At 44.3% G+C, this 24,199-nt stretch overlaps 1 protein-coding gene across 6 annotated transcripts in view; it reads right to left on the reverse strand.

Moving 5' to 3' along the window:
• The window catches only part of LOC117673969 (laminin subunit beta-1-like), a 96,336-nt gene that overhangs the window by 43,608 nt on the left and 28,529 nt on the right, over positions 1-24,199 (reverse strand). For all 6 annotated transcript variants that reach the window (XR_015731693.1, XR_015731692.1, XR_004593629.3 and 3 more), the window contains exons 6-16: positions 22,531-22,719; positions 18,637-18,700; positions 15,940-16,142; positions 15,361-15,481; positions 12,563-12,751; positions 10,531-10,704; positions 6,549-6,661; positions 6,382-6,461; positions 3,245-3,401; positions 2,084-2,236; positions 557-715 (exon numbers count right to left, since the gene is read on the reverse strand). Coding sequence is in view for 3 of the 6 variants with exons in the window: in XM_034431718.3 (XP_034287609.3) it covers positions 557-715; positions 2,084-2,236; positions 3,245-3,401; positions 6,382-6,461; positions 6,549-6,661; positions 10,531-10,704; positions 12,563-12,751; positions 15,361-15,481; positions 15,940-16,142; positions 18,637-18,700; positions 22,531-22,719 (1,602 nt within the window). In the remaining 3 variants the exon portion in view is untranslated. The remainder of the gene's footprint in view (positions 1-556; positions 716-2,083; positions 2,237-3,244; positions 3,402-6,381; positions 6,462-6,548; positions 6,662-10,530; positions 10,705-12,562; positions 12,752-15,360; positions 15,482-15,939; positions 16,143-18,636; positions 18,701-22,530; positions 22,720-24,199) is intronic.

A 24,199-nucleotide genomic window follows, 5' to 3' on the forward strand; every position in this document is an offset into this window, starting at 1 on the left:
GTGGGATCTCCAGCTAGACTGGAAGGAGGTATTAAAAGAGTGCTTAGCTTAGAGTCATTGCACTGTAGAAAGTGGCATAGCTTGAACTTCCCCAGAATCTCTGAAGCCTTATCTCACCATTCCCAAGACAATGTACATAATCTGGTGCAATTCTTATAAAATAGGATGACTAACAATAAAACTTCTGCTAATTCACAAGTGGTTCTTGTTGCTTGCACCTGACACTAAATAACTTATTTTGCTTCTTCTTTTACTATCACCCATGCAGTTGTGGTTAAGAATATGAGACCTAAATTGAGAAGATGCTTCTGCAAGTCCATTTCTTAATCTTAGCACTTTGACCTAATAATGACCTACCAATATGTATTCGTGAAAAGCACAAGTATAGATAATCAAAGCAATTGTATTAGAAAAATGAATTTTTAAAGATTTCCTCCCAAATGATTTGCTACTTATTCTAATAAATCATTCTTGCTCCCATGCATACGCTGAAGATAAGATCAGGACTTTGGCCGTCAAAAGCCCACCTGTCTTCCCTCCAACAATTTCTACCTACCTCAGGTTCATAGCGGAACAAGATGCCATATTCCATTGGGTAAGGAATGTTGTCAATGTGGAAGGATAGTCCAGCCCCATCGCGCACACGGGCAAAGCCTGGCCCTGTCCATGTGATCATATGGCCTGTGTGCTCCCGCTGTACAACTTCCACATCAGGCTGTAGATAAAAATGCAGTGTCAGCAGCAAAGACATGGTATCGTAGTCTTCCCAGTGTTTCTTATTCATACCCTCCTGGCGCTTCCTTGAGTATGTTTTTAGCACCTTGATTGGCAAGTGGAAACAGCCCTTTGAGGAAGCCTTCCCTGCTACAACGCGGAGCTACTGTTCCAGCAAAACCACGTGCCTTTCTTACAAGCTCAAGATGTTTTTAAATAACGACAGAGAGAAGCACAATGGATTTAAGTTTTATTCTTTTACCTTTTGGCTTAAAAAAACCCAGAGCTCAACAATTTCCAGGCATCCTCTCCCATCTCTCAAGCCTATATTTCTTTCTTTCTTTCTTTCTTTCTTTCTTTCTTTCTTTCTTTCTTTCTTTCTTTCTTTCTTTCTTTTTTTCTTTCTTTCTTTCTTTCTTTCTTTCTTTCTTTCTTTCTTTCTTTCTTTCTTTCTTTCTTTCTTTCTTTCTTTCTTCCTTCCTTCCTTCCTTCCTTCCCTCTCTCTCTCTCTTTCTTTCTTTCTTCCTTCCCTCTCTCTCTCTCTCTCTTTTTTCTTTCTTTCTTTCTCTTTCTTTCATCATCTAATCTATCCATGGATCCATCCATTTTCACTTTCATCCCTACAACACAATTTATTTTTCAGAGAAAAAAATAACATAGGAAATAGAGGTAGTCCTTGACTTATGACTGATCCCTTAGTGACTGTTCAGAGTTACCATAGACCTCTTCGGGGGTACTTATGAACTAGTCCTGAGGTTCCAACAGCCACACACATATACGCCGCAATTATGTGACAGCATTTTGAGCAATTGGCATGCATTTACACCTGTTTGCAGCATTTTATGATCATATGACCTTGTTTGATGATATTTTTACCAAAAAGTGGCATTTACCTCCAGTTTTCAGCAAAACTGGCTCGCAGCAAACGATTGGTTTGCTTAATGACTACATCATTCACTTAATGACTGCCAAAAGAAGGGTATAAAATCAGGTTGATCAAGCTCCATTACAGTCGTAAATTGAGGACTACCTGTATCTAATTTATATACTGCCCAACTCCCTTTGATTCTGGGATGCAAGAGGTATGTACTATGGAAGGAGTTAATATGTTACCAGACCCATAGCTGTCTATAAATTCCCCTAAACTAGGACTTCATGTGCAGTGCAGGACAATGTCCCTTCACTGGGATCAAAGTAAAATTCAGCTGTCAGTCCTGTGACTCGGAAAGAAGATCTCATCTTATTCTTTCTTTCCTCCTTTGGAAGTTGAGTCTTCTGGGGTAGCCCTACTAGTATCTCAGAGAGCTCTGGGCAATCCCATTTTCTCTTCCAGCATCATTTTTCCCCCAAGACGTTTTCCCACAGTCACCTTTTGTTGAAGCTGTCGAGCTCGCGAGAGCCCCCCTCGCTGCTGCAGGAGTCTCATCGTGCTGTGCTGGCGCCTCAGCCTCACTCTGCGCCCATTCTGGACTCCGTTGTAATATTCCACACAATCCACAGGCGATTCTTGCCTCAAGGGACCCTGTCACCGGGAGGAAAGCAGATCTCACTGCAATTGTTAGGGGTGATTGTGTCTTTCTGCTTTGGCCACCCAACAATCCAAAGGAGCTAAAATCTGAAAGGGCAAAATGGAAAGGAACCACGGACCTTACCCCAAATTTCTCAAGATTGGGGTGTGCTCTAAATACTATAAAAATACACAGACAAATATAGCTGTTGGACTACAACGGGCGGGGGTCAAACTCAATTTCCTTGTGGGCCGCATCAGGGCTGTGGTTGACCTCAGGGGCCCAGGTGGATGTGGCTGATTGGGTGGGTGTGGCCAACTGGGTGGGCGTGGCCAGTTTGATGACACTCACTGGGCATGGCCAACTGGTTGGGTGTGGCTGACTGGGTGGGCGTGGCCAACTTGACGCCACTCCCCAAACTGCTGGCATGTTTCCTCTTTGCGCTGGGTAGTCCAGGCCGAAGCCACACTGGCCCGATGTTTCCTCTTCGCATTGAGTAGATTGAGCCGAAGCAATGCAGGCCGGCCCCTTACATTTTCCAGGACAGCCCCGCGGGCCGAATCAGCGGATCTTGTGTTAGATACTCCTGGACGAGGCAGAGGCAATACATGGACCTCTCAACTTCTCTTTCACAGCGGCCCACAGCACCTTGAGTTTCTGCACCAACAAGATTTGGTGTGTGAATTCAGCACATGGATGGGGTTGATCTCGTCCCAAGTTCAAAAAGAACAGGCTGAAAATTGTCAGCCATATCCTTTCCAGTAGGATAATACACTACAGCATCTCTGGATAGCCTCTTGCAGCCTTTTAGTAGGCTAGGACATTGGATTGTATTCCCTAGCACTTAAGCAGTCTTCAAATATGCCTTAAGCCAGCCTCAGACCACCTGTATCCTCTCCCTTCCTTATTTAATTCTTAAATAAATGACAATGGTTTTCTAGACACAGACAAAGCTCAATGCAGATACAGCAGTTTTTCGTCCTACCCAGTTCATTCCCTCCTCCTTTGCCTGGCACACTTACTGGGAGATCTGGATCAGTTGGAGGAAGACCGGTGGCATGTTCAGCTTCATACATGTAGTAGTCCAAGGGCATACAGAAAAACCCTGGCTGCACATTGTTGCACTGACGACCTATAAGGTGGGGCCTACAGGGACACTGGCCATCGTTCATGGAGCATCTGGAGACAGAAGGCACAACAGCAAAAATAAACCTCTTTTAGCTCCCGGTAAGTCTTTGAACAATGTAAGTGGAGTGGGAATTTCAAAAAGCAGGCAACATTCAACAGTGCCAATGGCTTCAGACAGGTTGTCCTCGATTTATGACCTCCATGGGGGACCAGAATTTCCATTGCGAAGCAAGGCAGTTGTTAAGTGAATTGCGCCCAATTTTACAATTTTTTGTTAAGCAAATCACTGCAGTTGTTAAGAGAATTATGTGATCGCTAAACAAAACCAGCCTCCTCCATTGATTTGGCTGATCAGCACGTGCCCCGCTCCCTGTGTATGCATGCACGGTCCCCCGCATGCCCCCACCCTCTGCACATGCGTGCGCAGGGCCCCCTGCATGCATCTCGCCCCCTCATATGTGCGTGCACCCCCCTGCATGCCCCCTGCCTCCCCGCAATGTGCGGCAGAGACTCCAAGACCAGCTGGCTGGCAGGGGGTGCGCACACATGTGCGGCAGAGCTGAATTGGGGCGACAGCTCGCGTGCCATCAAAGAGGGCATTGCGCGCCACCTCTGGCACATGTGCCGTAGGTTTGCCATCATGGCAATAAGGAGTATCACATTTTATGCAGCCCGTGGCTCTCCCCAAATTCTCCGATTCAGTCTTGCAAAACGCAATGGATGTTATCACAGCAGATAGCTGAGGCTCCCAAAATTCCACCCACGCCCTCTCTTGCAATCCTTTTCTTGCCTTGCCATGTTTAGTTTTGCGATGAGAAAAACAAATATTTTTTTGTCTGCTTGGCTGCCCTAAGCCCTGTATCAGGTCATAGGACACTACAAGGCAGCTTGCCAGCTGCAGAAAAAGGGGAGTGCCATGTTCCTGGAAGGTTCAAGGGGAAACTGGCCCACCTCCAAGTCCCAAGAAGTGTTTGCATCTTACATCTCAAAATATCTGTGTTGTGAGTTGAGATCTTGGCAATTGAGTTGGAAGAAAATCGGCCCAGCTCCTTGGTAGAGGTGCTAGCACGAGAATCCGACCCCGTCCCAGGCCATAGAGGTGCTCAGTGTTGTGGGCTGAACGGGCCAGGCATACAGCTGAATGAACAGATAGTCCTCAGCTTATAACCATCTGCGTAGTGACCATTCAAAGTTACAACAGCACTGAAAAAAGTGACTTATGATTGTTTTTCACACTTACGACCATTGTAGCATCCCACCGTCATGTGATCAAATTTCAGAAATTTGGCAACTAGAATGTATTTATGATGGGCTGCAGTGTCCTGGGATCATGTGATCACTTTTTGCAACCTTCTGACCAGGGGTGAAATGCTACCGCTTCAGACCGGTTCGGGCGAACTGGTAGTAAAAAATGCTACTGGTTCGGGCGAATCAGTATTTCTGAGGATCAGCTGGGTGGCGATCAGCTGTGACATGTGATTTATATTAGCTAGAATCATCGGATTTCCTGCTTTCTAGCTAATCTAAATTGTGTGGCACAGCGGATTCCCCCCCCCCTCACTGTTCTACTTACCTTTACAGACTCGGAAGGCTTCGAAATGTTCCTTTTTTAGCACTGCGTGGGCGTGCCTCAAGCACACATGCATGGGCAAAGCGCACGCTCAGTAGCAGACTCACAGAACCAGTAGCAGACCTCAGAGGATTTCACCCCTGCTTCTGACCAACAAAATCAATGGGGAAACTACGTTCACTTAATAACCGTGTTACTAACTTAACAACTGCAGTTATTTAATAACTATGGCAAAAGGTTGGTAAAATGGGACATGGCTCACTTAACAACTGTCTTGGATACCAACAGAAAAGTTGGCCTCCATTATGGTCGTAAGTTGAGGTACCACCTTTATTTCTGTCTGGCTTCGTCTCATCAGATGGTTGGTTCACCCAACCAAAAAGGAATGTAACTTGGAGGGCACTAGGACACAGAGGATAATTTTTACAGTAAGTATTGCTAAGCTAAGCACAGCCTTGGGGGAGACACTGAGAACACAGTAAAGTGGCCCCCAAGGACCAGGCCCTGTTCCCAAAGCACTTTGGTCTGGTGCCTGATGGTTTTCTCGAATTCATTAGGGTATAAGTCACCATTTTGTGAAATTTCACTCAAGAAAGAAAGAAAGAAAGAAAGAAAGGAAGGAAGGAAGGAAGGAAAGAAAAAGAAAGAAAGAAAGAAAGAAAGAAAGAAAGAAAGGAAGGAAGGAAGGAAGGAAGGAAGGAAGGAAAGAAAGAGAAAGAAAGAAAGAAAGAAAGAAAGGAAGGAAGGAAGGAAGGAAGGAAGGAAAGAAAAAGAAAGAAAGGAAGGAAGGAAGGAAGAAAGGAAGGAGGGAAGGAAGGAAGGAAGGAAGGAAGGAAGGAAAGAAAAAGAAAGAAAGAAAGGAAGGAAGGAAGGAAGGAAAGAGAAAGAAAGAAAGAAAGAAAGGAAGGAAGGAAGGGAGGAAGGAAGGAAGGAAGGGAGGGAGGAAGGAAGGAAGGAAGGAAGGAAGTCCAAGCTGCATGAAATGGAAGCAATTCTACACATCAGTGTTAATTTGAATTAACAAATGAATGGATAAGCATTTGTCTAGAGACATTGTTAGGTCATAACAACATTACAGTTCACAGCAGTGCTCAAGCATAGCAAGGAGTGTCTTATAAAATCATAAATCCCATTGTTTACAATGAAATTTAGAAAACGTGAAAAGTTTTTAAAAAGTTAAACATGCAAGTTAAAAAAATGTTTAAATGTATTTTTGATATCAAAAACCTACAATCCCTATCTGTGCACAATGCTGAAGAATGTTAGTGCTGTTGCGGTAAACTGCTTAAGGGTGTCGGTGTTGTTACGGAATTTGACCACTAGCCACTGAATCAATTTGTGAAGCTCTATTTTCAGGAGCTGTCAATTCAGAATTCTCAGCTATGGAGAAGCAGATGGTCTCTCGGGAGCCACTTAAAATGTTTCCTTCTGCCCTTTGGTGTCTGCTCACTGCAGTCCTACCTATTGTCATAGGCACCTCCGAAATCACAAGCACAGCTTCGGCAGCCTGCCACGTCGTAGCTCAAACCCCAGTATTCAGGCTGTGGAAGAGAAGGACCAACACACCCATTAGGGAATGGACTCAAAGAATGCATAGTAGAAATCCAATTGATACAACCCTCACTCACCAAACACTGGTCGCAGTATTGCCCAGTGACAAAACGCTTGCAATAGCAATCACCGGTGATCTGGTCACAGGGGCTGCTATCTGTGGTGATCCCACGAGGGTCACACCTGCAGGCTGAGAACACAGACCAGTAATTTCCATGTCTGGTCTTTAAAAAGTGGGGTAGGCAACCTAAAACTCATGAGGACCGATAGAAGAGAATATTTGTAGCTCAGGGTTGAACTGTGAGGCCTCTGGTGCTCTTTGAGCTTGATTGTTTTTTCATTACCCAACTGAGTAACAACATCAATGCTAGAAGGGAATGGGGTTTGCCTCTCTGCTCTCCTTAACAGATACATACAGATCAGGGGTGGGTTCTACTTATCTTTACTACCGGTTCGCAATGGGATCTCGCTTCGCTCGTGCGTACGCCTTGCTTCTGCGCATGCGCAGATCGCCAATGATGACATCCGGGGCAGTGGGCGGGGCCTCCCGTCGGTTTTACTACCGGTTCTTGCGAACCGGTCCGAGCTGGGGGCAACCCACCACTGATACAGAAAATCAATATCTACATATCCAATTTAGTCATGACCCAAACCTAATTTTGGAAAAAAGGGTACGGAAGGGGAAATCGGCCACAAAAAAAAAAAAAAAAGTGAAGTTTTTGGTCAGAACTCGATTTGATCGTAGTCAGAAGCATTTGTGACCAGAGGTTCTACTGTATGATTAAAAGGAGACAATCAAAAAGATAAAAGATTGCACCTCCTTGCCAGCAATCAACATAGATAGAATAGAATACTTTATTGGCCAAGTGTGATTGGACACACAAAGAATTTGCCTTTGGTGCATGTGCTCTCAGTGTACATAAAATCTATAAGTGATAAATCATGATCATTGTCATCATAAGATTACATTCATCATAAATCGTAAGATACAACACTTAGTCATAGGATACTAAATAAGCAATCGACATAAATCATACGAGGAAACTAAATAAAACAATATAAACCATAAAGATATAAGCAACAAAGTTATAGTCATAAGTAGAAAAGGAGATAGGTAATAGGAAAGATGAGAAGAGTAAGAGTAATACAGCCTTACTAAATAGTTTGACGGTGTTGTGGGAATTAGTTGTTTAGCAGAGTGATGGCATGGGGGAAAAAACTGTCCTTGCATCTAGTATAAGCAGAGATTAATACCTAGATTAATACTAGACCAACAATCAATTGGTAAGCAATATTTCAACCAAGGAATTATCAATTCAGACATACCGTAAACAATAGCTTAATGAAGGAATTACCAAGAACACTCCGACCAACATTGATGGAACAAGCCACTTGTATATAAACAAAAAGCAAACCTCACATCCTTCTAGCATTGATGATGTTACCTAGTTGGATAATAAAACGTCTGCAAGAAAATAACCAAGTTCAGAGTGCACCAAGGACCTCACAGCTCAAGAATGACATGCAACCAGTGGGTGGGATTCAGCCAGTTCGCACCACTTCGGGAGAACCGGTTGTTAACTTTCTGAGCAGTTTGGCAAACTGGTTGTTGGAAGGAATCATTAGGGCAGAGAACCGGTTGTTAAATTACTTGAATCCCACCACTGCATGAAACCCTCAACCCTCACTTTACACCTTGCAAAGCACCTCCAGATTGTGTTGCGATGAGGTTTGAGGCATACATTTCTCTGCTTAAACATCTCCCCCCCCCACCAAAGCCCAACATAGCAGACTCAATGGCTGCAAAGTTAGAGGGAATGCCTAACAGCTTTGCTCCACCCAACATGGTGCAACCTCAACATTCAAATTCTGCTAAGAGAATTCACGTAGTACAAGCTATTTCTTCACCTTGCTCCATAGAAGTAATTTCTAAAGAATTTCCATTCCATAGTTGTTTAAAGAAAAAAACACTAAGGAACAGGGAGTACTGTTTAAGTAAATATAGACAGAAGGGTGGGAAATAATAGGCTGCATAAGAGATACTGGAAACTGCACTGATAGAGCCTGGTTTCCTAATCTCTCTAAGCCAGTGGGCACATTTGGAATTTTGAGAGCATGCTAGAGGTTGTCTCAAAGAATGGCTGTCATGTTGGGTTTGGCCAACTAAGCTTGGTTTAGACTTCTTCAGAACTGCACAAATGCGTTGACACACTTCTACGCTGCAAAGGGGTTGATGGATAAGCATAGGTTGCAGATGATTGCAGGCAGGCCAATGCGCACAACTCCTAAATCTCAACGATGCATTGTGTGGAGATGTGTGTCCTGCATGCTCATTGGTTGATCTGACTTCGTGTTGGGAGTCAGGTGGTTTTAGAGCACCCCTAGCCAGAACATTAACAATACTGGAAGTATGAACGCAACAGCTATGCAACTGTCTCCGAACGACAGGCACATACGTTCCCTGATGTGCAATCAGTGGTGAGTTTCAAATTTTTTTACTACCGGTTCTGTGGGCGTGGCAAGGGAAGGATACTGTAAAATCTCCATTCCTTCCCCAATCCGGTTTGTGGGGGCAATAAGCTGACTTTGTATAAAAAAAGAACACCGCTTGGGGGGGCCGAAAGCCCTACTAAGCAGGTATATACAAAAGTATGAAGGCTATTGCTTAACGCATTGTAAGCCACCCTGAGTCTCCGGAAAAAGACGGCATATAAATCAAACCAATCATCATCATCATCATCATCATCATCCAGGGGAAGATTACTGCAAAATCCCCATTTCCTCCCGATCAGCTGGGACTTGAGAGGCAGAGAATAGATGGGGGTGGGACCAGTCAGAATTTTTACTACCAGTTCTCCGAACTACTCAAAATTTCCACTACCGGTTCTCCAGAACTGGTCAGAAGCTGCTGAAACCCACCTCTGCGTGCAATCATGCTGAAGTCTAACCCCAGCTTTATTCCCATTTTATCTGAAGGCAAACAAAACACTAGGTTTCAGTTTTTAAAAAATCTTCTACAAAGCCTCTCTGGGGATTACAAGGGCCCAGGCTCCAGATGCATTGCTAAAAATTTGCCTGCCTCCCTCTGCTGTGTGCTTACTTTTACATTCTCTTTTTATTTAATTTTTTAAATTAAAGCAAAGCATATATACACATGGGGTGTGAGCAATGTTAAGCATATTGGCTTACAAGGAAGTCTTCAGAATTCTGGCTTGCACAGAATAGCACAAGACCCTTGCGATAAAACTGGATGGTGGTTTACCCTTGTGGCACACTGGTCCAAATGTGCCAAAACTGACTGGCATATAGACTCAGTATGATTAACGTTGATAACCTAGTTTATACATTGTCCGTGTTAGTTAAAAGCTTTATGTGAAAGCCTTGATTGTCCGAAGCCACAGTAGATGGTGGAAGTCAGCATCTATAGATCCATCAGGTGACGATCGTAACAGATGGAAGAGGGAGGCTTGGAATATAAGAGGATTAATTGGTAGTGAGAATGAATGAATGCATGAAAAGAAACAAATAAAAATAGATCTATTGCATACCCATGAAATTAAGGGAAAGGAGGTGACTTTTCTATAGTTATTCTGCTCCACTAGGACTCAAGGAGTGTGACAGGTACAGAGAGTCTTCGACTTATGAAAGTTCATTTAGTTACAACGGCACTGAACAAAGTGACTTATGGCCGTTTTTCACACTTACGACTGTTGCAGCATCCCCGTGGTCACGTGATCAAAATTCAGATGCTTGGCAACTGGTTCATATTTATGACGGTCACAATATCCCGGGGTCATGTGATCACCTTTTGTGACCGTCTGACAAGCAAAGTCAATGGGGAAGCCAGATTCACTTAACAACCATGTTAACTAACAACTGTGGTGATTCACTTAACAACTGTGACAAGAAAGGTGGTAAAACAGGGCAAAGCTCCCTTAACAAATCTCTCGCTTAACAACAGAAATGTTGGACACCATTGTGGTCGTAAATCGAGGACTACCTATAGAATCTCTATACCTGTAAAGCCACCCGGTTTTCCCAGACAGCCTTGTTACTTACGTTGGCAGCCAAGAGGATCGTTGAGGCCGTAAAAGCCTTCTTTGCAGCTGTCACAACGCACACCTTTGACGTTCTCTTTGCAGCGACACTGTCCCGCAATCATGCCCAGTGTTGTGTCGGTGTGACTGTCGCACACACCTCCATCCGAAGAGCCTGCTGGGTCACAGTCACAGGCTACGAGATGAAAGAGAAAAAGGGTGTATGTGGCGGTGAACCAATTGGTAAATTGGATAGGCAGAACAATGCCACGCCGCTATTCATTTCATCTGCAAAGCATGCCAAAGGCTCTGTAAAACCAGTCGCCAATTGATGGCGACTTTCAGAAATAGTGATTTGTTAACCACTCTCTGCACACAGCTTCAGGAATACTTCAGGGCTAACTATAAAAAAAAATAAAGATTTTTTGGGCCCCTGTCCCTATTGATACTGGCCTGTCCATGTTTCTCTAATTTGAGGGCCACATCAGGATTGTGTTTGACCTCGGGGTGTGGGGGTGTGGGGGGGCATGACCAGCTCGACGTCACTCATCGCGGCTCTGTTTTTGGCTGCAACTCCTTCCTGCAGCCCTCTGCCAGCGAAAATGGAGTTCGGGGAGGCAGCCCGCAGCCCGCCTGGACTCAGTTTTTGCTGGCAGCCATCACAACCAAAAATGGAGCCCGTGGGGCTGCTCACGGCCCACCCGAGCTCCATTTTTGCTGGCAGAGGCACCACAGGCAAGTCCTTCGCTGTTTCCAGGGCGGCCCCACGGGCCAGATCTAAGTATCCTGCGACCCGGATGCGGCCCGCGGGCCCTGAGTTTGACACCTCTGCTCTAAGGAGAAGGACACATTCTTGGAGGGAAAGGTATTACACACAAACACGTTGGAACATGCATTTTGGTTGTGCCTAGTGCATTTTGCTAGGAAAAGCAAAAGTTTGGTTCGCCGAAGATGTCCAGGAACTGGATCTTTGCATTTTGCCACACATGAGCTTAGACTTGACATTGGCACTTTCTGGCCAACTGAGTATTATGCCACCATATTGAACTCCTGCAGATACCCTTGGTTAGGAGTGGTATTCACTTACCTTTACTATCAGTTCGCAAATGTGAGCGCGCCCACCTCCTCCACACATGCGCAGAGACTTATGCACATGCGCAGAGGGTCAAAACAGGACGTGATGACGTCCAGGTGAGTGGGCGGAGCTTCCTGCTGCCGGCGCTACCGGATCCGCTGCCGGCATGATCCGGATATAACCGGCTGAATTTCGCCACCGGCTCTGGTGTTGAGTAATTTCAGGCTTTTGTTTCAATAAAAACCTCGCCTGAACACTTGATTTAGAACTGAGCTGAACAAACCACTAAAGAAGTTGATGGGATGGGATCATAGAGGGCAGAGTCATCCAGCACGAAACACTTTGTAGGGAAGCATCCGTGAATCAAAGGCAGGGACCGTTGTGTGCAGTAATCATTTCTACTGGGTTCTGACAGTTTATTACATAATCCCCTTCAAGTCCTTTCCTCTGGAGGAAAGCTCCAATAATATCTTACAAGCAACAGTGCCCTTCGTAGAGATCAATACATCCTAGAAGTGCTCAAAACGGTAGCACCTGATCGCTGACAAGTTTAAAAATTGCTAGCAATTTAACCAATGGGGATTTAAAATAGAGTTAGGGTCAAGAGAGCTGGTTTAGTTTAGTGGTTAAAGTCACCGAGAGACTGTGACTTTTTGTCCTGCTTCAGGAACAAAGCCAGATGGGTGGCCATTAGGCCAGTCACTTTCTCTAAGCCCTAGGAAGGAGGCAATGGCAAACCACTTCTGGAAAACCTTGCCAAGAAAACTGCAGGGATTTGTCCAGATAATCTCCAAGAATCAGACACAATGGGGGGGAAAATAAAAGAGAAATGGTCAATGAAAGAATGGAAACTTTTCAGTTCTACAGAGTGTTTCCCAAAGCAATTGGCGATGCCACTCACTTTCAGTCGTGTACAGATTCAGATTACTCCCTCTTTGCTCCTGGGGCATGCGAGGAGAAAGTGACATACGGTACTTACAAATGCACGCCGTTTTGGCCCTGATGTCAGCCAGTGGGTTGCGGTAGAAGAACGGCTTGCAGCTCTGGCAGTGGCGGCCCATGGTGTTGTCCTGGCACTCATCACAGACCCCACCGCTGGAGTTACCTGTAGCCAGGTAGACGGCTATGTCAAAGTGGCACCAGTGGGAGTGTTCGTTGCAGTTGCACTCTGGAGAGAAGACAGGAAAGTGATTCAGTGGCCTGCATCCCGCTCGTGTCCATTCTCCTCCATGGGTATCACCCAAGATAACCCCCCTGATCTAGCAATACTTATAGCAATAGCACTTAGACTTATATACCGCTTCATAGTGCTTTTACAGCCCTATTTAAGCGGTTTACAGAGTCAGCCTCTTGCCCCCAACAATCTGGCTCCTCATTTTACCGACCTCGGAAGGATGGAAGGCTGAGTCAACCTTGAGCCTGGTGGGATTCAAACTGCCAAATTGCAGGCAGCCAGCAGTCAGAAGAAATAGCCTGCAGTACTGCACTCTAACTTTTTAACCGCGGATCTTATTCCAGTAGCGGCTAAATAAACAGTGACACAGACTATCATCTCCCCTGAAAGATGGGATCTTAAATGGACTCAAGTCATGACAATTGTGGTGCTCTCACAGGATCCTCCCAAGGAGTATCACAAAGAAGCAAGGCAGCCAAGAGAAAGGAGCCCTCAACCGGAGTGGAGAAAGCTTCAGGAGTTTCTGCAGTGGGATTGGATGGCCATCTGAAAGAGGAGGCTCTCTGCCTGGATCTTGACTAGATGTGTGATTCAGGATAGCATACAGGTGGTCCTCGACTTACGACCAAAATTGAGCCCGAAATGTCTTTTGTTAAGTGAGAAATTTGTTAAGCGAGTTTTGCCCTGTTTTACGATCTTTCTTGCCACAGCTGTGAAGTGACTCACTCCAGTTGATAAGTTAGTGACCTGGTTGTTAAGTGAATCTGGCTTCCTCACTGACTTTGCTTGTCAAAAGGCTGCAAAAGGCGATCACACAACCCTGCAATGGTCATAATGAGCCGCGGTGGCACAGTGGTTAGAGTGCGGTAGTGCAGGCTACTTCTCCTGATCACCGGCTGCCAGCAGTTTGGCAGATCAAATCTCACCAGGCTCAAGGTTGACTCAGCCTTCCATCCTTCCGAGGTGGGTAAAATGAGGAGCCAGATTGTTGGAGGCAATTATGCTGACTCTGTAAACCGCTTAGAGAGGGCTGTAAAAACACTGTGAAGCAGTATATAAGTCTAAGTGCTATTGCTATAAGTACGAACCAATTGCCAAGCATCTGAATTTTGATCATGGACCATGGGAATGCTGCAAAGATTGTAATTGTGAAAAACGGTCATAAGTCGCTTTTTTCAGTGCCCTTGTAACTTTGAACAGCCATTACCTGTACAGGTAGACCTTGATTTACAACCATTCGTTACTGACCATTCAAAGTTATAACGGCACTGAAAAAAGTGACTTACAATCCAGTCCTTGCACTTATGACCATCTCAGCTGCATGATCGAAATTCAGGCACTTGGCAAAGGGTATGTATTTACGAAGGTTGCAATGTCTTGTGGGTCACCATTTGCGATCTTCCCCATCTGGCTTCCGATCAGTGAAGTCAATGGGGGAAGCCAGATTCACTTAACAACTGCATGGTTCACTTAACAACTCCCAAAACAATTGCAATGATTCTCTTAACAATTGTGGATAAAAAGATTATAAAATTGGACATGATTGAGGTAACAACCCCCTTGCTAAGAGCCGCGGTGGCGCAGTGGTTAGAGTGTAGTACTGCAGGCTACTTCTGCTGGTCACCGGCTGCCAGCAGTTTGGAAGATCGAATCTCACCAGGCTCAAGGTTGACTCAGCCTTCCATCCCTCCAAGGTGGGTAAAATGAGGACCCCGATTGTTGGGGGAAATACGCTGACACTGTAAACCGCTTAGAGAAGATTGTAAAGCACTATGAAGCGGTAAAATAGCTATTGCTATTGCTTAGCAATGGAAATTCTACTCCCAATTGTAGTTTCAAGTCAAAAACTTCCTGAACGGTTTAATAAATCAGTAAGTACATCCATGATTAAACTTTTCCAGGGCTTGTGGTCTTGGCTATGCAACCACCACAAAGCCAGTGATGTTACCATGTGTTGTGGCCCGTCAGCGGCCTGTGCAGATTATAGCTGATTCTGACAACGAGGAGGCTGGTGTGGTGCTGCGCCAGCAGCCTGTGCAGCTGGCACTCTAGTCAGACAGTGAGGAGGCTGGAGAAGATGTGGGGCCAGAGGCAGGGATTCAGCCAGAGCCTTCAGAACCTCCAGAAGCTCCTTTAAGTGAAGAGGACGAAGAGGAGGCACGCAGAGCTGCCAAAAGGCAGGAGTGGCTCCTCAGGAGGAGGTCTCCTCGAGAGTAAGGCTTGGGGCTAATTGGCCACTCCCTTAGCCTATTTAAGGAGGAACACCAATTGCAGCAAGCTGTAGGGAACAACTTTAGTTCATTCTCTTTCACGTCTGGATTCTCTGCAAAATTGCTTCTGGGCTTTCTGCCAACCCTAGTAAGACTGTGATTACCTTATCTTAGAATTCTTGTATTTTGTTTTTGGTTGAAAAAGACTGAGTTATTTGAGTAAAATAAGCTTTGTATAGATTTTGTGTGTGCTGCGTTCTTTGGGGTCCATAGCTGGGGCAGAACACCATGTGCATCACAGACTGATCTTCCTGCAATGACTCCCCACTGGTTTAGTGTGCAATCCCTGACTGCTCCATGTAAGCACAATGGCATATAGCCTTCAACTCACACCTTTGCAAGCATGTGGATTGTGGACCTCAGCTGGACTCCAGGGCAAGTCCTGATAGAAATCCTTGCAGAACTCACAGTTGAGACCTTTAGTGTGGTGCTTACAGACACATCGTCCATGGATCTGGAACAGAGGAGACAAATAAAATAGATTTACAAGGCCTTTCACGCCAATTAGCGAGAGACTCCTGAATGCGAAATAACATCATAACTACGTAGTACGATGGACTTGCAGGGCCGGCGCAACATGTAACATGTTCACACTGGTGCAATAGGACTGGGTGATTGTTAATATGATTTATTGGGTTAGGGATTTTCTGTCTTCACTGTGAGTTGTATTGTGTGTGGGGGGGGGGGTGCACTGAGGGACCTCAACCAATCTCATTGTACATATGTTGTGCACTGCCAATAAAGATTTGAATTGAGAGCATCTCCCAGCATAGAGGTATTTTTTAAAGTGAGCATGAATTCCTAGAGTAGGTGCAGAGGACTCCTGATACAAGCTAAGGTCACATAAACTTCACGTGGTTACCCATTTCTCATCACCCTGATCTTCTCCTTGCCTCCCACTGAGCAACTTACCATGCCTTCAACCAGGTTAGTTGATCCTGTAAAAGGAGCACATTCGGAGGCATGTCCATAACAGAAGCAGCTCCCTCGAAGCACCATTTCATACACCGCATAGTAGTATTTCTGCAATACTTGGTGTCGTGAGTCTAACAGGTTGTCTCCCAGGGTATGCAGTTTTGTGAAGTTCACCCGCAAGTTGGTGACACGTAACAAATCTAGGCAAGAGAGGGAATTGTTGGAGCAGTAGTTTAGCTTTTACAGACTCTTCAGCCGCCACCCCCCCCCTTTCTATCTTCTTGCTTTTCTCCCTTCTTCTTTTTATGGTCATGGTTATCAGGCAGGAAGCACAATAAGATAACTGCCACCTTTTCCCAAATGTATCTCTTCCAAAGTATTGAATAAACATTCCCAACACATTCCTACAGGGTGTGATTGTCCAACACATCTGGAGGATACCTTGAGCTGAGATGGGCAGCCTATAAATTTTATAAATAAAAAAGTAAACTGAAAAACTGGCATATAGAGGACTGTGTTATCATAACCTACAATAAGCCCTGTTAAATTAACCTGAATGTCAATCCAATTTGAGATGGCGGTCAGCCTCCCAAGTCGACCAGAGTGGAAACAGGACATGGTGAGCTAATTTGATTTTATTATAAGCAGTGGTGGGATTCAAATAATTTAACAACCGTTCTCTGCCCTAATGATTTCTTCCAACAACCAGTTCACCAAACTGCTCAGAAAGTTAACAACCGGTTCTCCCGAAGTGGTGCAAACTGCCTGAATCCCACCACTGATTATAAGGCTACATTGGTAGAATCTTGCAAGTCTGAAAGTACAAATCTCCCACCGTCTCTTTTTACTGCCTGATTACTTAGGGTGGATCCTCTCTTAAGTTTCTTTCTCCGCCCAGTACTCAGTTGTGGGCTCCGCCCTCTTTTATCTAATTGTTCCCTAGGCAGCATCTCTTTCCTCCCATCTACCAAGGTCATTCTCACATTCCACTACAGCCGTGATGGCAAACCTATGGCACGCGTGCCGGAAGTGGCACACAGAGCCATCTCTCCGGGTACATGAGCCATCTCCCGTTGTACTTCCGGGTTCCGGTGTGCCTGTCAGCTGGTCTTCACACACGCGGGAACACAGGAAACTGGAAGAGCAGCTGCCTGGTGCACGTGTGCGTGCTGGGAAGATGACATTCTGGTTTCCGGTGCACACATGCGCACTAGCCAGCTGGCCTTTGCACACACGAGTGCCAGAAATGGGAAGACCAGGTTGCCAGTGTGCATGCACGCGCAGGAAACTGGAAGGTCATCTTCCCGGTGCATGCATGCGCACCAGGAGGCTGGTCTTCCGGTTTCCGGCACGTGTGTGCACACGCACACATGCACGCTCTCCCATTTTGTCACTCAGTGCTGAAAACGTTCGCCAACACTTCATTACAGTGATCTTCCTCATAATGCCTTTTCTTTATTAAAAAGTCCTCTATACCCTTACCACTCGTTCCCATATTTGCTTGTTTGGGGCATGACTGACTCTGTGAGGGTGGAGGTTTGTTCTCTGAGCTTGCGGATTGGTTTCCGAACATTTCATTACCAGGCTAGGTAACATCTTCAGTGGAAATTAGGGAAATTCTGTTCTGTTCCCTAGATTCCATTGAAGATATGATGTAGCCCAGGGGTGGGTTCTACTTACCTTTACTACCGGTTCGCAACGGGATCGCACACACATGCTGGCTTAGTTTGTGTGTGCATTGAGCTTCTGCGCATGCGCAGATCGCCTATGATGACATCCGGGGCGGTAGGCGAAGCCTTCCGCCAGTTTTACTACCGGTTCTTGTGAACCGGTCCAAACCGGAGGCAACCCATCACTGATGTAGCCTGGTAATGAAACATTTGGAAACCAACCCATAAGCTCGAAGAACAAATCTCCACCCTTATCCCTCACTCGAGCTACAGATTTTCGCCACTATTGCAAGCATGACTCTGTGTCAGTGGTGAAATCTAAAATTTGTTACTACTGGTTCTGTGGGCGTGGCTTGGGGGGTAATGTGACTGGGTGGGCATGGCCAATTTTTTTTTTTACTTTTAAAACCATTTTTTCTACAACCTCTTCGTTGAAGAGGTTGTAAAAAAATGCTTTCAAAAGGCTCTGACGATCCCAGCAGAGGCTTTTTTAAAAAGCCTCTGACGATCAGGCAACTCAGCTGGGATCGTCAGAGGCATTTAAAAGAAAAAAAGTTTTTTTTTTCTTTTAAATGCCTCTGACGATCCAAGCTGAGTTTTTTAAAAAGCCTCTGCCGATCAGGCAACTCAGCTGGGATCGTCAGAGGCATTTAAAAGAAAAAAAAGGGTTTTTTTCTTTTAAAAGCCTTTGACAATCCCAGCTGAGACGCGTGATCATCAGAGGCTTTTTTTTTTACTTTTAAAAGCATTTTTTTGGCCAAAGAGGTTGTAGAAAAAATGCTTTTAAAAGTAAAAAAAAAAAAAAAAGCCTCTGATGATTGCGTGGCTCAGCTGGGCATGGGCGGGGTCAGGGATTTTTCCTACTGGTTCTCCAAACCACCCGTCTCCATCGCTACCGGATCAGGTGATCTGGTCCGAACCAGGAGCATTTCACCCCTGCTCTGTGTCAATATCTAAAGCCTCGGCAACATTTCTTTTCAATTCTCGGAAGCAGTCTCTTCCTTACTTCCCGTGGAAGCCATACCTTGGATTTCCTGACTGTAGGGGTCTTCTACTTTCACAGCTGGATCTAGTACCTTGAAAATGACCTGCAGAGAGAAGTTAAAAGATACATCTAACTTTTCCCTGACTTCCTAAGAGCATACAGGTAGACTTCGACTTACGATCACAACTGAGGCTGGAATTTTGATCATAAGTTGTTGCAGTCGTAAGTCTAGTCAATTTTATGACCGCTTTTACAATGGTTGGAAAGCAAGCCACCATGGTTGTTAAGTGAACCATGCGATCGTTAAGCAAACCCCGGCATAGCCGATGGGTGTTTTTTCCTGTTTTCTGACAGCAAAAAAGTCAAAAGTCACAGTCACATAAACATAGGACACTGCGACCGGTCTTAAATGTAAGCACCTGAAATGAGATCATGTGCCCATGGTGTGTGTGTGTGTGTGTGTGTGTGTGTGTGTGTGTGTGTGTGTAGCAGTTGTAACCTTCAGGATGGGTCATAAGTAGCTTTTTTTGAAGTTTATTGTAACCTCAAATGGTAATTTATGCAATCAGTCGTAAGTCAAGGACAACCTGTAAAGTCATTGAGTTTGCAAGATCAATGTCCAAGGAAAAAAAGAGTGAGACTGGGTCTAATAATAATTAATCATGTTAATCCTTCAAAATAAGAGAGTAGTCCAAAGTAGTGAATAAACTACATAAACACAGAGAAGACATCTTTTTAAAAGCTGTGTTACAACAGCATGTCATAACACTGTCGCTATGAAAGCGGTTCTTCTCATATTTAGTGGTACCACAAGGCACCAAACTTCAAAGAAGGCTGATCTTTCCCATCACCTTAATATTACAAATTCAGGAATCTGCCCTAAAAAAAGACAACTGAGCTAAAGTTAAAAGGAGCCCTTGAGAAATACAGGGGTTTTGAGATGAGGGGGGGAAAAAATCTCCCATGTAAAGAATTAAGGTTGTGCTGAATAGCGTATTTTGATATGAAAAGCCTAAGAGATTCGGTCCCAGCTGCTTTACTTAGAACTGAAGATATCAGGAGAAATTCCTTGATATCTCTCTGGCATGTGGATAGGGAAACTATGAATACTTAGAATATTTTTTTCTTATTTTAACTTGCGCTTTCTTTTAACATTCTTGATATGGTAATTCAACATAAAAAATTGGCGCCCAATTCTGTCAGGGTTATAGTCATGTATCCAAAACCTACTGCAGGTAACCTTTGACTTTTAACAGACTCCCCACAAGCTACTTATGACCTGATTTTGAGTGTTATGACAGCCGTAAACAAACACCCTTCAGTTTCATTCTCACATTTTGGATGGTTGGCAACCTTTACGGCACTTTGTAACATGCTGTGGTCATGTGATCACTATTTTTGATGGGTTTTGCTGGTTTCCAGTATTTACTTTTGGTTCCATCAAAAAAACGATAAAGTAGATCAATTCACTTTGATAAAGTAGATTAATATAATTACCATTGCATTCTTTTAACGATTGTCACAAATATGTTGTATAAATTAGGGCTGGTCACATGGTGACTCGCTTAATGATGCAATGTTCCAGGCTCAATTATAGTCATAAACCAAGGACCATTTGCACCTGTCAGATCTGCTCTGTCCTGCTCTTCCTAGATGAGGAGCAAGAAAAATGTGACATTCTGGCTTAAAGGTAAAGGTTCCCCTCCTATGTGCTAGTCGTTCCTGACTCTAGGGGGCGGTGCTCATCTCCGTTTCAAAGCTGAAGAGCCAGCTCTGTCCGAAGACGTCTCCATGGTCATGTGGCCAGCATGACTAAATGGCAAAGGCACACGGAACACTGTTACCTTCCCACCAAAGGTGGTCCCTATTTTTCTACTTGCATTTTTTACATGCTTTCGAACTGCTAGGTTGGCAGAAGTTCACTCCATTATGCGACACTAGGGATTCGAACCACTGAGGTGCCGACCTTTCAATCGACAAGCTCAGCGTCCTAGCCACTGAGCCACCGCATCTCTTTTGTCCCATTCTGGTTTAGCTGCAATCTATACAGGTAGTCCTTGATTTACAACAAATGAAACAAAATGTTACAAAAGTTATGACATTTATACTTACCAGGTTACTTACCAAGCACATCTAAATTATATTAAAGTAACCAAAATATCTTTACAATCCATAAGGCATGTCACAACTTTTGAGCACCTCTAATGTTTGGAAATTGAAAGTCGAAAAATTTGACACACCCTAAAACAGTTCATTGAGTGATCGTTCAAAGTTACCAATGCACTAAAAAATGACAAGCATCCTTGTAATCACATGATCATAATTCAGACGCTTGGCAATTGACTCATATTTATGATGGTTGCAGTGTCCCAGGGTCGTGTGATCACCTTTTGTGAACTTCTGACAAGCTAAGTCAATGGGGAAGCCAGATGCAGTTAACCACTGTGTTATTAAAAATTTCAACAATCTATATATAAAAAAGTGTGTGTGTGTGTGTGTGTGTGTGTGTGTGTATGTGTGTGTGTGTTCCAGCATAACTCTGGAATGCCTCGAGCAATTCAATCAAACTTGGTACACAGATGACTTACTCTCTGGAAAGAAATAATGTGGGGGTAAGACACCCCTAACACCCCTTGGTGTGTGTGTGTCTGTGTGTCTGTGTCTGTGTATGTTCCAGTATAACTCTGGAACGCCTGGGCCACTGAAATGAAAAGGAATGAATTATATCTATGTGCATTTTGGATTCAACTTCTGTTAAGGTACAGCCTGTTGTGCCTTAAAATGGTTTCTACTGTACAGCACAGTGCAGTTGCCATGGTAACAGCTTCACAGTACTCCACAAGGGGGCTCCCTCTGGTAAGGGAGATTGGTTCTTAAAAAAAAACCCAAATACCCTAGGCCCTCAGCTTCAAGCAAAGAGGGCAAGTTGTCGGGGGAGGTGCCTGTAAATGCAGTTAATCACCTCAAAGGCTGATCCCTGTAGAATTTTCCCAGGCTGTTGCCAGGGCAATTAGGTCTCTAATTCTCACCGCAGTGGTTCAGCCAGTCCTTTTCCTGACTAATACAGGTTTGGGATAAATAAATACCCGGCAACGCCGGGTTATTAGCTAGTTCACTATAAACTGTAGCAAGAAAGATTATAAAATGAGGCAAAACTCACTTAACAAATCCTTCACTTAGCAACAGAAATTTGGGGTTCAGTAGGGGTCGTAATTCAAGGACTATCTGTGTAAGGACTTAACAAGGGGTTCTTACAAACCAGATGAAACCAATTCCCTTCAGTCATACTCCCAATTTAAGTTCAGTATTCCCATGGCTACTGTTTGATAACATTTTAAGACTCGACCTCATCCAGTTAGCCCCGAGAGATGCATCTCAAAAACCTAACTAGACTTTACTGCTTTCCAAGTTCATTTCAACAATTGTGGCTGTCTGCATTCATACTCAGAACTTGAGATTTTGCATTCCTTTCTGCTGTTTAAAAATTAATTTGAATGTCACATTGATCTTTCTATTCAGTGAACACAGTAAACTATATTACAATGAATCAGACCATTACTTTTTCTCCACTCTGTATTATCCACTCTGACAGGCAGCCATCTTAAAAACCTTCCCACTTCTTACCTAAATTAAATCTAGGATATCCCGCCTGCAAATTATGTTTGCTATCAGATTTTAGCCCTTTCTCAGAGCCAAGTATCTATCTGTATCCATTAATCTTAGTCCAGAGAGACAAACTGAGCTATGAATCAGCTTGTGTTGCTAGAGCTGAATAGAAAACAGTGGTGAATTTGGGGAAGAGATTTAAATCTGCTCGAGTAAATAAAGACTGCCTGCTTATCTTCCCCAGGTTGTTCATATAATTACAGAGATACAATTCCAAGTGACAATTGCCAATTGCATTTCATTCTACTGCCATAGAATAGCACTGACTTCACCATAGCTGGAGGGCTCAATCTCAGAGTATCGCTCGTCGCACATTGCTTGATTGACATGTGTTGGGATCTGAGTAGGAACAGCTGGGAAGAGCTTGGAGCAATTGAAGGCAAAGTAGCGATAAACTTTCCAGCTTTGCCCAAAATCTGATGAACGTTCAATGAGCATTGCTGCTGGACGGAAAGTCTGAAAGAGAAGGAAGAGAAGAGTTAGCTGGAGAACATTTGTCACAATTCTAGCTAATTTCCCTTAAGAGATGATCTCTAAATTAAAATGTCCAAAACATACATGAATACCAAAGCAAGTCATGTTGTGGCCCGCTGGTGGCCAGCAGAGCTGGCAGCAGTCAGACAGTGAGGAGGCTGGGGAGGAACTTGGGCCAGTCCTGGGAGCTGGGGAAAGCTCAGACGAGGGCTCTGCGTCGGAGGCAGAGAGGGAGATAGACAGCAGTGAGGTAGAGGAACAGCTGGAGCCCGTTCCCAGTGTGCGCATGCGCAGAGCTGCCAGAAGACAAGAACAATTAAGAAAGCAGGGTCGACTTGGGAGTAAGGCCACACCTTGGAGATAATTGGCCCCTCTGAGAGGACATAAAAGAGGAGCGAACGGGACATGGGCTTTTGCAGGAAGCAATTAGTTCATTTGGCCGATTCAAGTTTGGAAAGTTCTGTTCGTGACTCTAATAGAATTCTGTGCCAAGTTTGGCTTTGCCCTGGATTTGGAAATTGGTTCTCTGGCAGCGTTCCAAGTGAGATATGGTGGGTGTTGATAAACATTCCTCTGAAAGACTGTTTGCCAAAGCCTTGTTGACTGTGAATGACAGTAATTCACAGTCATTTAAATAAAAGAGGTTTGGCTGGAATTAAGACTTTGCTTCATGCTTTCTAAGGAAGCCTAGGTCAGAACAAATCAGATATTTGGGAACAAAAGAGACTGACTTTTCTAGATTCAAGTTTGATTTTCACTTTTTTCCTCTCAGACCCTCTGTATATTTCTTTCTTTCTTTCTTTCTTTCTTTCTTTCTTTCTTTCTTTCTTTCTTTCTTTCTTCCATTCATTCTTTCTTTCATTCATTCATTCATTCATTCATTCATTCATTCATTCATTCAATTTCTACGTAACACAGTAAGTTTCCATGTTATTATGGAAGAATTTCCATGACTGGCTTAAGAATTTCACACATTTTTATTTTACCAGCACTTTTCTTACATATTTCCATCTGTGGAATACCTACAGGATATGTTGCAGAGGGTTGAGTGTTAATTTGACTTATAACAATTTTTTGGATCAGGTGCTGCAGTGATTCAGGGAGTCCCAGTAAATAGAAGGGAAGAGCCTGTTGTGTTTTACTGCTCACCCCCACCCCCAATCGGGTTTCGATTGATGACTAGACCCATCTAGCCCTCTGATATAGGATATCTCCTCCCATAGTCCCAGATCTGCTTGAGGGAGCAACATATGGATGTTTCAGCTGCATCTAGAGAAATCCACCAATTTTGCACTAACATGCCCTGCAATGAATTGTTAGGATAGTTTCACTCACTGGCCTCATTATGAAGCACTGCTGAGATCAGTCACAGGAAAAGAGCAAAATTATGTCAACATTGTTTGTGCTACTCATGGATGAGACTAGAGGATCCCTTAGTAAGCTGGTTCTTCAGGTACCAGCT

Source organism: Pantherophis guttatus, chromosome 2 (genome assembly GCF_059756535.1).
Source record: "Pantherophis guttatus breed Tessera chromosome 2, ASM5975653v1, whole genome shotgun sequence".
NCBI lineage: Eukaryota > Metazoa > Chordata > Lepidosauria > Squamata > Colubridae > Pantherophis > Pantherophis guttatus.